Source organism: Exophiala mesophila (genome assembly GCF_000836275.1).
Source record: "Exophiala mesophila strain CBS 40295 unplaced genomic scaffold supercont1.5, whole genome shotgun sequence".
NCBI lineage: Eukaryota > Fungi > Ascomycota > Eurotiomycetes > Chaetothyriales > Herpotrichiellaceae > Exophiala > Exophiala mesophila.
In genome coordinates, this window is record NW_015622508.1 from 1,209,210 (window position 1) to 1,224,959 (window position 15,750).

A 15,750-nucleotide genomic window follows, 5' to 3' on the forward strand; every position below is an offset into this window, starting at 1 on the left:
TTGATGGAAGCACGTGACTTCAGATCGCCCGCGCCTGTCATTAATGGAAAAGCTTTGGAACGCGCCAAGATTCAGCCTCGCAATAAACACTAGACCACATTAGTATTGGTGCAGCCTTGTCGATCAAAATGTGTTACCGCTTTTGGCCACCAACTTTTTTCTCAAGAGATCAACTTCTGGTGGTTCAGTTTTTGCCTGTCAACCTGAATTGCAAGTAACTCGAGATAAAACGAAGGTTTTGTCTTCGTTTTGTGTCAGTTTTGACTCCCATGGAAGACATAGCAGTATACTGCTCATGGGCTGACGCACAACTCGATTCGAACGACGAAATCATCAACATTTTCCCCGTCGAACTTCGCTCCCTCATTCTCCAATCTCGCGGGTCGCAATATTTTGAGGCTTTGAGCGAAGCTGCCCGCCTGGATCGACTCACGGACATATTATGTCCTCTCTACAGACCGCTTCTCCCAGAGTTGGTTGCAAGATGGCTCGTCGATCCCATATCAACCACTCAAGACCAGAAAATCCGAACTCTATCTTCGCTCGGTCGAATATTGCCTCTCGCCACATATCTTCTGCCTCATGTTCGACATCTAATATTGTCCGATGACATCCAGGCTCTCTTTCGTCTCTCCTCTAACCAGTTCGCACAGCTTCATGAGGATCAATTCCATTCACTTCTGCTCGCTCTCTTCCGTATTCTATCCTACGACCGTGATGTACTCACTGGGGTGGTAGACCCAGCCTTCTTCCTCCGAGCCTGTCGCTATGGTTCGCCATCAATTAGATATCTTGCGGTACAATCCCTCTCGAGACTGGCCCACTTTGCAGATGCTCTGACCGAGGAGCATATCAAGCTGAATATTGGCAACGGTGCCATACTGGGCCAATGGGAGGGACGCTCGATAGATTACAGGATACTCAAGCTATGGGAAGAGCAAAGATGGAAGTCTCTGTTCTCCGCTGCGCAGACGTTCGAGGCCAAATGGCAGCAAAATTCATCTACTTCTGTTGAGCGAGTCTTCAGTTTGGATGATCTTTCGCAGAACACTGCAAATGTGGGAGGAGTTCTACTGCCTCGCCATGGGCCCATTCCTACTTCGAACTCTTCTTTCGTATCAACACCCACCGCGAAGCGCAATTTACAGAAACTTGGCACATGCTTGCTACAGTCTAAATCAATCCTTCTCAGCGGACTGCCGAGTTCTGGAAAGACACTACTTGTTCACGAAGCGGCGAGGTTGCTGAACAGGGTCTCATCGATGATCACACTTCACCTCAACGAACAGACTGATGCCAAAAGTCTCATTGGCATCTATACTTCAGCCTCAGATGGGTCAGGCTTTAAGTGGCAACCAGGAGTATTGACTGAGGCGATCCAACAAGGCAGATGGATTTTGATCGAGGATATTGATCGAGCTCCTGCTGAGGTGATGGGAGTTTTACGGCCTATACTTGAATCTGGTGAACTTTATCTGCCTAATCGCAAAGAAATCATCAAGCCACGGGATGGGTTTCGGGTATTCGCGACCTTGACCACGGACGGACGATCAGGAATCGTCGCCAATTCCAGAGGCTCTTGGTTGGTGAACGGCCGCATCTGGTGCATGGCGGCGGTTGAAATGTACGAGCCCAATGAGATTGAAACCCTGCTCAGCTCCAAATACACTGGAGCCGCGTCTTATATGTCAACCATTCTGGACGTGCACCAGGAAATCGAAAGAACGTACAAGACGGATGATCGTTTCAAGAGTCTTCAAGGTCGGCAACCTTCACTCAAAACCCTCCTCACATGGACGAGACGTGTACACAATAGGCTCCAAACCTCTGATCAGACCTCTGGAGCTACACTGGAAGCTACAAATATTGCGATTTTCAAGGACGCCATTGATTTTTACGCTGGATACATCAATGATCCCATCCTCCATGGTGTCGTTGCTAGCGCCATTGCTTCAAAGATGGGAATCTCCCCGCAGCGTATCCGCCATGTCCTCGAAGAAGAAGCTCTCTCTCTTTCAGAGACTGCAACAGCAATCAATATTGGTCGAGATGCTCTGAGAAAGGTCACAACCCGACGTCGAAACAATCGAACCTCTCCTTTTGCACTTACTGCTCAAGCCCAGAGAACCCTTGAGAGTATTTCGTCCGGCATCTCCTTCTCTGAGCCATGCCTCTTGGTTGGAGAGACGGGTGTCGGCAAAACCACTTTGGTCCAACATATTGCATCCCTCGTGGGCCAAAGACTCACGGTGGTGAACTTGTCTCAGCAGAGCGAGGCAAGTGACCTTCTGGGCGGCCTAAAGCCTGTAACAACTAGGTCTCTCATCATGCCAATCGTGGAGACATTCAATAATCTGTTCGAGGACACATTCTCGTCCAAACGTAACGAAAGCTTTCAGATGGCAATCACGAAAGCTATAACCAAGCAGAATTGGTCCCGATTACTCATACTTTGGCGGGAGGCTATACAGTTGGCTTCAAATTCCCTCAACCCATCTTCAGAGCCCTCCACCCCGGACGGGTCCTCTCATGCCAACAAGAAACGCAAGCTCGCAAAACCCAAACATGACGCTCTGCGTCAAAGATGGGCTAATTTCTCTGAAGATTTCAAGAGGATACAAACCCAGGTTGAGCATGGTGATAAGACGCACACTTTTGCATTTGCAGAAGGCCGTCTCATCAAAGCCGTCCGGGAGGGTGAATGGCTGTTGCTGGATGAAATCAATCTAGCAACCTCAGACACACTAGATTATATTGTTGGTCTTCTCCATAACGGTGACGATGAAAGACCAGGGCTACTTCTTGCCGAAGCTGGCAATGTTACATCTGTCACGGCGCATCCAAACTTCAGAGTTTTTGCCGCAATGAACCCGGCGACAGATGCGGGAAAAAAGGACCTTTCGCCTGGTCTCCGCTCACGTTTCACAGAGATATATGTCCATCCAGGAGACAGCAATCTGCAAGATCTGACCACTATCGTCCAAATCTATCTAGGAGCCCAACTTGACAGCGACAAACGAGCCGCACAAGATCTTGCCCGTGTCTATCTCGGTATCAGACAATTGAATCAGGAAAATCGCTTGACGGACGGGGCAGGTGACATGCCACATTTTAGCATCCGATCATTGGTTCGCACGTTGCTATATGTACAACAGCACGGTGCTAGTCATGGTCTCAGACGGGCAATGTATGAAGGATTTGCGATGAGCTTTTTCACAGTTCTAAGCAGAGCATCTGAGACTTTGGCCGTCCCCATCGTGGAGAAGTACCTACTGTCAAATGTGAAGAACAAGAAAGCATTCTGGAGCCAGCAGCCGAAACTTCCTCTCGGAGATGAGTTTGTAGCCTTCAGACATCATTTGGTCAAAAAAGGGCCGTCATCCCCTGATCTTCAACCCCACTACATCCGCACGGTGTCCGTGGAACGCAATCTACTCAACCTGGCGCGAGCGGCATCAATGCGACGATTTCCCATTCTTCTACAGGGTCCAACCTCTGCTGGCAAGACGAGCATGGTGGAATATCTGGCAAAGCTCTCTGGTAACAATTTCGTACGAGTCAACAACCACGAACACACAGACCTTCAAGAGTATTTGGGGAGCTATGCATCAGATTCAGATGGTAGACTTGTGTACAAGGAAGGTGTACTCGTTGATGCTCTTCGACAAGGTCATTGGATTGTGCTTGACGAATTGAATCTAGCACCAAGCGATGTGTTGGAAGCCCTCAACCGGTTACTCGACGACAACAGAGAGCTGCTGATTCCAGAAACTCAAGAAGTAGTTCGACCTCATCCAAACTTCATGCTTTTTGCAACTCAAAACCCTGCCGGCTTATATGGAGGCAGAAAGCGACTGTCTCGTGCTTTCCGAAACAGATTTCTAGAACTCCACTTCGACGACATTCCAGAAGACGAACTTGGAACGATCCTGGAAAAGAGGTCACAGATTCCACCTTCTTATTGTAAGGAGATCGTTGCTGTTTACAAGAAGCTCTCACTCCAGAGACAGTCGTCTCGACTATTTGAACAACGGAATAGCTTTGCCACTTTACGTGACTTGTTCCGCTGGGCAGCAAGACCGATTTCGGATCGACAGAGCCTGGCACAGCATGGCTATATGCTCCTCGCGGAACGTGTGCGAGACCCTGCAGAACGGATTGTCGTCAAAAGGTCGATTGAGGAGACCATGCGAGTGCGACTTGACGACTCAATCATATATGGCATAACGTCCATCCCAGAACAGAGTCGATCCAGTAAGCAAATCGTCTGGACCGCCGCGATGAGGAGATTGTTTGTCCTCGTATCCGAGGCGCTGAAAAATAAAGAGCCGGTCCTACTTGTTGGCGAGACTGGGTGTGGAAAGACACAAATCTGCCAAACCATCGCCGAAGCCTTCGGGGTCCCTCTCAATGTTTACAACGCGCATACGAATACCGAGACTGGCGACCTCATCGGCTCGCAAAGACCTATTCGCAATAGGACTGAAGTCGCGAAGGCAGTGATTGACGATTGGACATCACTCACTAAAACCAACCAACTTACCTCTGAAGGTGGAGACATTGATGTCGATCAGATTGTTGCCGCATTCGCAAACCTCAATAGATCAGACTATGATACAAACCTCTTTGATCGTTTGCGAACAAGTATCGGTACTTATCAATCACTATTCGCCTGGAGCGACGGCAGTTTGGTCAGATCCATGCGCAAGGGTGAACATTTTCTCCTCGACGAAATCTCTCTCGCCGATGACTCGGTCCTCGAACGCCTGAACAGTGTTCTGGAGCCATCACGGACCATTCTATTGGCCGAGAAAGGTTCCTTGGACAACCTGGTCATTGCTGACTCGTCCTTCCAATTTCTTGCCACAATGAACCCGGGCGGTGATTATGGAAAGCGCGAATTGTCGGCTGCTCTGCGGAATCGACTGACCGAGATATGGGTACCTCCGCTATCAAAGGAAGACGATATCCTACCAATTGTTCAGAACAAGCTACGGCCTAATCTCCAGCATTTTGCCAAAGCCATGATTCAATTTGCTATTTGGTTCCGTTCACACTTTTACAGCGCTACGTCTGATTCCATTCCTCTACGTGATCTGCTTGCGTGGGCAGAATTCATGAATCGGTCAAACGGCCTCCCCAATGACCATGGCTTTGTTCACGGGGCATTCCTCGTCTACATTGACTCGCTAGGGGCAAGTCCGTCAGGATTGACTTCATCCGAACACTCCACTTTGAAAGAATCTAGATTCAAGTCTATCGAATACCTCCAGAATCTCATTCAAGCCGATGTGTTTGGGCTTTCCAGCACAGTGCCAGAATTGAGGTTCACAAATGATCGCCTTCAAGTTGGTGCTTTCTCAATTCCGCGAATGGTCGATTCAGAGCAGACACCGGCAGAACTGGTGTTTGATGCTCCTACCACATTGCAAAACACCATGAGAATTGTACGTGCTCTGCAAATGAGTCGACCGATCCTTCTCGAAGGTAGCCCTGGAGTTGGGAAAACGGCCATTGTGACTGCCCTTGCCCACGCCACCGGGAAGCAGTTAACGCGTATCAACTTGTCCGACCAGACTGATCTGATGGACCTCTTTGGCGCGGATGCTCCTTCGGAGGCAGAACAATTGGGAAGATTCTCTTGGAGGAATGGACCTTTGCTTGACGCTATGCAGTCTGGAGGCTGGGTCCTTCTCGATGAAATGAACCTTGCTTCACAGTCCGTCTTGGAAGGTCTGAACTCTTGCCTAGATCATCGACAAGAAGCATACATCGCAGAACTGGACAAGTCGTTTTCATGCCACCCAGACTTCATACTGTTCGCTGCCCAAAACCCCCATCATCAAGGTGGAGGTCGTAAAGGACTTCCAGCATCCTTTGTCAACAGATTCACTGTCGTCTACGCTGACTCCTTTCAGCGAGATGATTTACTTAAAATTTCTCAACGAAGATTTCCCACCGTACCCATCGAAAGCATTGAAACGGTCATCAATACAGTCAGTGACGTTGAATCTGACATCAGTCGACTTTCGGTCTTTGGACCAGGTGGACCATGGGAGCTCAACCTACGAGATGTCAGTCGATGGCTCAGGCTGTGTGAGCAGTATCCAACAATCAGCCCAGCCTACCATGTTGGCTCAATAATTACAGACCGCTTTCGTACAACAACGCAGAAGACAGCGGTCGTGGAAGCAGCGTCACGAATTTCTGGTCCTCATGCCCCAGAGAGCTTCTACTACAACCTCACGTTCAATTCACTCCAAGTGGGTATAGCCCATATGCAGAGGGATCTGAGGTTCCAACATACCAAAGAGACACATACAATGTTGCCGCCTGCGCATCTTCCAGCTGCCAAATCTGCAATAACCGCCCTGAACAACAATTGGCCTATTGTTCTTACGGGTCCTCCAGGCTCCGGCAAAACATCGTTGATTCGTCATCTGGCTACTTTTGCAGGTGCTGAGCTGATTGAATTCGCCATGAACTCTGATGTAGATACGGTTGACTTGATTGGGGGCTTCGAGCAATTTGACGTTCGCCGCAGTATTGTCAAGCTACAAAAGGAGGTATCAACTATTCTGTCACAATCATTGGGCACTCTGCATCCTTTAGAGAAGTCCGAGTTGTATGAGCAGATCCTCAAATCGTGGTGGATCTTGATGTCAGAGGATGTCAGTATCGATCAGATCCAGGCTGTTCTTGCTACCTTGAGTCCTCACGTCCAGGGTCTGAGCTCCTTTGAAACTGCGCTTTCGGAAATTCTCAGCCAGAGCGAAATTTCTCAGTCCAAGTTCATCTGGAATGACGGCATCTTGGTCGACGCTGTCGAAAAGGGGTGGTGGCTTCTTCTCGACAATGCCAACTTGTGCAACCCTTCTGTGCTTGATCGACTCAATTCACTTCTTGAACCCAATGGTTTATTGGTTATCAGTGAACAGCACGGCGCTCTGAATGGCTGCCGGACAATTGAGCCTCATCCAAATTTCCGGATAATTCTGACTATGGATCCTCGCTATGGCGAGCTCTCCCGCGCAATGCGCAACCGATCGCTGGAGATAGCCATGCCGGTCAACGCTGCCGTCGGTCAAGATGTACATCAGCTCGCATATCCTGCAGCCTCGACAATAAGCCGCTTCAGGTATCTCACTGAAACTGGCTTCGACAGCATATCGCCTGATGTAGTTGATGTGTGTTTGGACAACTTATCCACAGCCGAGGTGGCCATCTTGGAATCTGGTTCAACAGTCCTGCCAGGCTTGGACGAGGCTAAGATGACAGCGATGCTTGAAGTCCAATCCATATCGGCAACACTGAAGCCTTTTGCTATCCAGTCATTTACATCGGATTACTCCTCGGACCAAATAGACTCGCCGTCTCAAATGGCTCAACTCATCACTCTCAATGAACCATATGTTCTAGCAATGCCACGAAGAGGACAACTCGTCGCGGCCAACTTATTCACGAGGGCCTGGTACATTAGACGACACATTTCATCCATTATGGCTAAAATGAGACTTGCTGTTACCAATGGGTTATCTGTCTCTGCAAATGCTCGAACAATGCTTCAGAAATCAGCCCTGGCTGCCGAAAACTCAAGTTCCAACACATCTGCTGCTACCTTTGCAGTGTTTGTTAAATCCGTCGTCTGTCATATTGAACGCCTGTTTCAAGCTCACCTGAACAGCGATATGGAGCCCTCTTTGCTTGATAGTGTTGCCCAAATCATCATCTTTGTGCAGCAGCTCATCAGACTTTTTGAGCACACCAATCTCGACTTCTCCATCCTTTCTGCTTACCTGCGCATTGGCAACCAGATATCTGGCACTTTGTCTACACAAGTCCCTAGTGCTGCCTCAGGTGATCTAGCTTTATCGTTCGACGAATCAGTCGAGATTCTTGGGCGCGGGACTGGATCATCATCAAAAGCAGGAATCTCGTTTCAGCTTCTCTGGGAGCCCTTGAAGCCCAAAACGGCAACGAATGGGGACCAGCTTTCAGCTCAACTTTGCCTCGAAGCCCTTTTACGACGTTTTGACGAAGTCTGTCGGTTTCTTCCACAATCGCGAAAGTCACTAGCAGTCATAAGGTCGAAACTTCTTGATACATACTTTTCAGTCCTAGATTCAGACCAATCCGAGGCTGCTTGTCAGGTTGTGGAGGATGCTGTATCTCAACTTGAGCTACAATCTCATCGTGGCTTCGCAGTCAGCGGCAAATTTGAAGAGACTTTTAATTTTATCTACCAGATGATGATGTTGCAGGACCATTCAGGCCTCGACCAAGATCTGAATGTGACAGCTTTGTTCAGCCCAGCTGGAAAGTTGCAGCCACTCAGTCTCGCTGAGCGAGGCTCACCCGCCAAATCTCTTGAACGCCTTGCTTCCATTGATCACGTCACTTTGTCAACTGATGGCTCCGTGGAGTTACAAGTCGTCCATCAGCTGATGACAATTCATGACCAGCCGTTGGGCATGCTGGAGCACGTGAAGGAAGAGTTGACACAGCTGGTGGACACCATGGCTTCTCGACGATTCGACTTTGAATCTGCCTTAACAGCCCTGAAAGAGGATCTTCGATCTGTTCTTGTTGTTATGCTGAAAGCACATTTCGACATGTTTTCTTCACGTGCAAAGCAGATACTCTCATCGTCCAGTGACCTGTTCAAGGACTTCAGTCTCATGTCACCAGATGAAACTGTACTCGGTGGACAAAGAGGCGAGAATTTCTACCAGGAGTATTCCAACCATCTTCACAAGGTTGTCTTGATGCTCAACGACGTGACACATTTTGGCGTCAAGCAGTTCAAACTTTCTCTTGTCCACTTTGCCATTTCTGGTCTCCGAATGATGGCACCTGAAAATGTCTTCGATCCTGCTCTACCAGCTACGCTCTCTGTTGAACTTCATGATAAAAGAGTCTCTGAGCTTCAGGATCGAATTGCGGCCCAGAGACACTTTCATCAACAAGCTTTTGGTCAAGATTCCAGTTTGGTCATCAGAATTCTTGAAGAAGAGCTTGCAAACATAGGTCGACGCCCACCGGTTCCATCTGTCTACAGACCCCAAACGTTGGGGTTGCATCAGGTGCGCGAGATCCTAGGCAGGATCACCCAAATCTTGTCTGAAAACATTAACGTGGATGAATGGCTCAGCCCCGACGCATATCAGCTGCATGGGCAAAATCTGGAGTCTATCATTGATCGACTCCACAAAGTCGACAGGGGCTTCGACGACTTTATGAAGCCTATTAGCTGGTTTGCTAGTTGTCTTCTTCTTGGAATCCAGATCACGGAACCCGAAGTCTTCAGGCCTGAAGCCAAGTCAAGCGTGCAAGAAATCATCTTGCATACCCCATTGATAAGCTCGAAACCAAATGATTTGCAGAGTTGGCCAGGTTCTGTCAAATCCACACTTGGAGATCCCATTAAGCTGCAATGGTTGCGACACGCTGGACTTTCGGCGAGCATCTATCCTTCATCTGGCCCAACCCAAGTGGCTATTGTGAAAAGACTAGTAAATGTCGTTGACCATTTCTATGCTCGGTGGAAGACTCAATTAACCAAGGATCAAGTAGATTCAGAAATTCAAGCTCGCTACTACGCATATCGTGGCGATGGAGACAATGACGAGGCTCTGCAAGCCCGCCATATGCTTGAACTCTTCCCTGATTTCGAGACTGATTCTGCGCAGGAGGACCGTTCAGAGCCAAAGTTTGAGAGCCGCGCCAGGAGCGTTCAACTTGCTCATGCACATCAATCATTTTACCAGCCACCAGAGGCACGCGAAAATGTCCAGCAGTATCTTCTTGAATCATTGGAGGCTCTTTCGAAGACCAATGCGAACGATCGACGATCACAGACAGTTTCTTTCTTTGAGATTCAGCCTGCAGTATCCTGGCTGATGGAAAAGAGGATGTCTGACCTTGATGGAAAGTCTCAATCCAATGCCCTCAACATCTACAAAGATTTCAGTACGAATGAGAGCACAAAACTCTTCACTTTGGTAAAGCAAGTGGAATCAAGATTCCGCACAATCGCAGAGAAATGGCCAGAGCATGCAGTTCCGATTGAGGTTCTGTCAATGTGTCAGACAATAATGCATTCAAACCTTTGCGAGCCCATTGCGAAGCTACTAGTCTCCACAGAGAAGTTATTTGAGATGGTGGCACAGTGGCAAAGCGTCGCCAGCAGAGAGTGGTCAGTTGCTGAATTGGTCGATCGACTGACCGCTCTCATCGTGAGTTGGAGGCGTCTTGAACTCCTCTCTTGGTCAAGGTTGTTGGATGAAGAAAGTAAGAGACACCAAGATGACGCCCAAGCATGGTATTTCATTGCGTATGAAGCCATCATCTACAACACGGTGAGAGTTACATCCGAATCGGACCTTCGACCCTATTGCATCGAACTTGCCCAAACTCTGGAACAGTTTCTCAAGACAACGACACGCGGTCAATACACTTCACGTCTCCAATTGCTGGACACGCTCTACAAAACGCTTCGAGATCTCACACATGACGACAAACACCTCCTGCCAGTGGCTCAATGTGTTGCCAATATCATCTATCACTTTCGACGATATGAAAGTAACATCGAGGAGCTGTTGAGATCTGGCCGCGCGGAAATCGAGAAGGCGCTCCATGAACAAATCCGACTCGCTAGCTGGAAAGACACCAATGTTACAGCTCTTCGTGAAAGTGCTCGACGATCTCATCTCAAGCTCTTCCGTATTGTCAAGAAGTACCGTGACCTTCTCAGTCAACCTGTTACAGTCTTTAAAGCACAAAACCTGGAAGAACCTCTTCAGGGATCTGACGACCAGGATCATGAACTCATCAATGCCAGCTCCAACATGGAAGTCGTCACACGTGCGGTGGCTGTTTGTGCCGAATCCATTCCAGACTGGACTATGAGGCCTGAACGGGTCACAAACACCATTGGTGCGGTCGCAAGCATACGGCGCCTATATCAATCTATTCGCGTGGAGTTTGAGCCCCGCTTTGAGCTTGCTTCTTTCCGAGAAGAGCTTGTTGCAGGTATCAAGGAACTGAGAAGTGAGAATCCTGCTTCTGCAACCGACGACAACGAAGCTGCAATCCGACACCTACAGGAAAGAAAGCGTCGCTTGTTCACTGAGACAATTAAAGCCGTCATGCAGATGGGAGTCAGGAGGAACTTGGCCACGTCTGAGCTAGAAAGACAATCTTCGGCTGCGCTCGTACTGGCCTGTTCGCCGTCAATGATCTCTCAGAAAGAGGCATTCCATGAACTTCTTGATGCCATGTCCACAGCAAGAGAAGCGACAACCGGTCACTCCGATGACCTTACAAGCGGAGAGATCCAGCGAAGCATGGGACTTCTGGAGGGGATACTCTTTATCACTCTTAGTCAGCGAAATGCTCTTTCGTCAGCCTTGCAACACATCTCACAATTATCTGGCATTGCCACTCAGCTGAAGAATATTGGAAATGTACCTTCCAATCTCGTTTCGTGTGGAAAGCTGTCTAGCTACCATCACGAAGCACTTGGCCGACATACTGCGTGGTTGGCTCAATGTTTAACCTTGTCTGTTCAAGTCCTTTCCTTCCAAGCACGACATTCAAATATCGAGATTACCAGTCTACAGCAGGACTTGCAGAAGTACAGTGAGGTATTTCGTTCCTTCAGTGAGGAACTCAATCGACTCCCAGATCTGCCCGATGGACTTTTAACAGAACTCGGCCGCAATACCCATGACAGATGCTTTGGAGAGCTAGCAGCGCTGAACGAGCTCCTCGTTAGGTGGCAAAAGCAGGAGCCTCGAATCGCAGCTGTCCTTGCCAAGTTAGTGCCTTGGACGGTGTCAATTGCCGAGATATCAGAGTCAACGCAGAATGGTGTTTCCTCTTTGGATCTACGGCAACTTGATAAAGACTTGAGAAATGCCATCGACCAGATATTTGTGACACTACAGGGACTTACAGACCTGCAGCAAGAGTTCCCATCCTCCATCGAGGACACCGCCTGGCTCTCCAAGTCTGACAAAGCTTTCTCACACCAGATGAGCGCGTTGCATGTCAAGACAATTCACAACGCCATCCAAGGAGTATTGAATAACCTGCACAAAGTCCAACCTCAAGACTTTAGAATAGGGATAGCCCTGGTTCAAGTCGCTACACCGATCATTGAGCAGTACTATGGCATTTGCGACCATATTCTACAGAGACAATCAGCTATCCATACAGAGACCTGCAAACTTGGCCTGCAACTCGCTAGGTCGTTCACCAGTCTGGCAAAAGACGGTTTTTGTCGTCCATCTAAAGCTTCCGATGGAGAAGAGCAATCAGGCAAGCTGGAAAGTGGCACTGGACTTGGCGATGGCGAAGGTGCCGAGGACATTAGTAAAGATGTTGGCGACGATGAAGATCTGTCAGAGCTTGCTCAGTCTGCGCAGAAAGAAGAGAAACAAGATGGTGAAATGGAGAATGCCGAGGATGCAGTTGATATGGGAACCGATGATCTAGAGGGACAGACTGGTGAACACGAAGAGGAGAAGTCCGATGACAACGACGATCAAGATCATTCTGATGAAGAGGAGGGTCAAGACATGGATGAGGAGACGGGTTCCGTGGACGATCTTGATCCCACGGCAGTCGACGAGAAATTGTGGGATGATATGAAAAAGGAGTCTGAATCGGAAAAAGAATTGAAGAACGACAAAGCCAAAGGCACAAAGTCGGATGATCAGACCGGTGCTGAAGGGGAGAAGGAAGAAGGAGATGAAATGGAAGGAGTTGAAGGAGAAGATGAGATTGAGGACGACGAGGGTGAAGGAGCCGAACGAGCCGAAGCTGAGAATATGGACCAACACCCAGAAGATCAACAAGCTTTGGACTTGCCTGAAGAGCTCGACTTTGTCGGAGATGAGGACACCAAGGACGACATCTCGGATGATGGGATGGAGGACCTCTCGGATGTTGAAGCTCCAGCAGATGAGACAGAGGAAGTGGAGGAGGTGGATGGAGACAAAACAAGCAAGCCTCTGGATGAATTGGGTCAAGATGAAGACGGCGCATCTGACAACGAAGGTTCAGATGGCGAAGCCTTGGACGATGAAGTGATGGAGGAACCTCCTGAAGAAAAGGAGGAGGAAGAAACTGGAGAGCTCGATCAACGTGAGAGCAATCTTCCGCAAGATGCCGATGAGCATGCTGGAGGCGGTGATTCTGGAGCCGCAAATGAAGCGGAAGACGATGTTCAACAAGACCAGAACACCGAGGGTGTGAACCAGTCAGAAAAGGAGATCGATCCACAACAAGCCCAACCTGGAAAGGCTGAAAATGAAGAACAAGGCGATACCGGCAAGGGGGCCACTGAACGAGGCGTTGGTCGCATGGACACGGTGGAGCAGCAGCAGAACGACGCTCTGCGAAAACTTGCAGATGTTCTCGACCAGTGGCACCAACGTCGAGAAATTCTTCCGGCGTCAGAGCCTCAGCAAACCAATGGAGATACTGAGAAGCCAGATCTTGACATGGCCGAAGCCGACCTGGAGCATATTGGTGATGATCAAGAGGCCGATGCACAAGCTCTTGGTGCTGCATCTGCTGAACAAGCTCGAAATCTCGATCAAGACAAGGCCATCGAAGATGATCAGTTGCCTGTGGACCAAGACACCGACATGATCGACGCAATGGAGCCCGAAGTACAGGACAACATTGCAGAGAGATTCAATCGACTTCAAGAGCAGCAACTGGGACTTCCTCAGGGCTTGGGTGCTCTCCTGCCTGAGCGACAGCCTCGAGATATGGAAGACGCTGAACACAAGGCGTCTGACACGGAAGCTCTCGAAGATGATGTGGCGTCTGATATCGAACACCTGGATATCAGTCAAGACCAAGCAGTAACCTCTCCTCCGATGAAGACGTCAGATGCTGTCCAACTATGGAACCATTGTTCGACCACGACACATCAATTCTCGCTCCTCCTGACCGAACAACTCCGGTTGATCCTGTCACCGACAACGGCAACCAAACTACGTGGCGACTTCCGAACTGGAAAACGACTTAACATCAAGCGCATCATCCCATACATCGCCTCAGGATACAAACGTGACAAGATCTGGATGCGACGATCAGTCCCAAGCAAGCGCAACTATCAAATCATGATCGCCGTAGACGACAGCAAATCCATGGCCGAATCCGGAGCGGACATGCTCGCATTTGAGACTCTCGCCTTACTCACCAAATCACTCAGCATGCTCGAAGCCGGCGAACTATGCGTCATTGGATTCGGCGACGAGGAACACGTTCGCGTAGCCCATTCCTTCGGCACACCTTTCTCACCCGCCGAGTCAGGAGTCCAAATCTTTCAGAGTTTCGGCTTCAATCAAAAAGGCACCAATGTCAAAAACATGGTCAAGGAAAGCATCCACCTATTCCGCGAAGCGAGGATCAAGGGCCACAGTTCCGGTCAAGATCTTTGGCAATTACAACTCATCGTCAGTGACGGTCACTGTTCGGATCATGCCGCTATTACAAGACTGGTTCGTCAGGCTCAAGAGGAAAAGATCATTATTGTCTTTGTCATTGTCGATGCAGGTGATGAGAGTATTCTGGATCTCAAGGAGGCGGTTTTCGAGCCTGATCCTGCCTTTGATGCTAGTGCGGGTGGGAAACCGGAAATGCGTGTCACCACTAGGAGATATCTGGAACATTTCCCTTTTCCTTATTATCTTGTGGTGAGGGATGTGAGAGATCTGCCTGGGGTTTTGGCAACGGCTTTGAAGGGTTGGTTTGGGAGTGTGGTTGATGTTCAGGTTTAGAGAATCAGCGATAGTCCCATAGGCGGCACTAGAATCTATCATGTACTAATAAGTAGTACCTTAGTAAGTCTAGGTACCTAGGATTTGAAACGTTGAAGAGAATTTCCATTAGCGAAGAGGCGTGGAGTCCGCTGTGCAAGTGATTCTTATAGATGGCATTTTTTCATTCTACACCCTTCACTGCCCAGATGGGCAGAAAGCCAAAGTATGACAACGTGGGCGTGGTCCTTCGTCGTCTCACGCGCAAGCTCTTACGCCGCTGCCCCTTGCTTCATGCAGCTCTACGGTATTTACCAATCACAATTGAACTATATATAGGCAGTATCTAGCAGAATTCAAGGGTGAAGTAATCGAATATGATAGCCTATGTGATAGGCGCCGCATTAGTCGCTACCTAGGTTGTTTGGCCAATTTGCGCTTTTGGCATGCCCGGATCCCCTGCAACGCCCCCTGAAGCCTGATATCACTTGAAAATTGACAATGTCTCTTCAGGGTGCACTTACAATATTCCCGTGTTACGTTCGTTGTGGGCCGTCGAAGCTCTTCACTAACCAACCAGGCCGGTATGCCTCTATGTGATCGATGCACAACCGCGATCCATCAACTTCGCCCTCAAGAGCAGTCCAACTGGCCAAAGGTGGTCCATTTGAGACACCCGGCCTCTCGAAATACAAACGCCCACAAATGTTGGATCTGTGCCCGCTTTAGTCGATGGCTACAAAAGAAATACCCCCTGGCGGTCAAAAGATGGCATCGACGGCCGTTACGAGTCTGGTACCGGGCCTTCGGGTGCATGGTCGTTGATGTACCCAACGAACCTCTACCCAACTTCTGCCTGCTCCTATCCCTTAGCCACCTGCCACCCACTCGTGCTGAGAATCAATTTGGTTGTGATTTAGAGTTGGCTTTGCTTCCCAAAAAAGGTACGATATGCCCTTTCACTTGGTACCCA

General features: G+C 49.1%; 1 protein-coding gene across 1 annotated transcript; it reads left to right on the forward strand.

Moving 5' to 3' along the window:
• Nucleotides 1-187: 187 nt before the first annotated feature.
• PV10_07197 (uncharacterized protein) lies at nt 188-14,888 on the forward strand. The gene has a single exon (XM_016372069.1). The coding sequence runs from the start codon at nt 270-272 to the stop codon at nt 14,796-14,798; it is 14,529 nt and encodes a 4,842-aa protein (XP_016221401.1). The 5' UTR covers nt 188-269; the 3' UTR covers nt 14,799-14,888.
• Nucleotides 14,889-15,750: the final 862 nt, after the last annotated feature.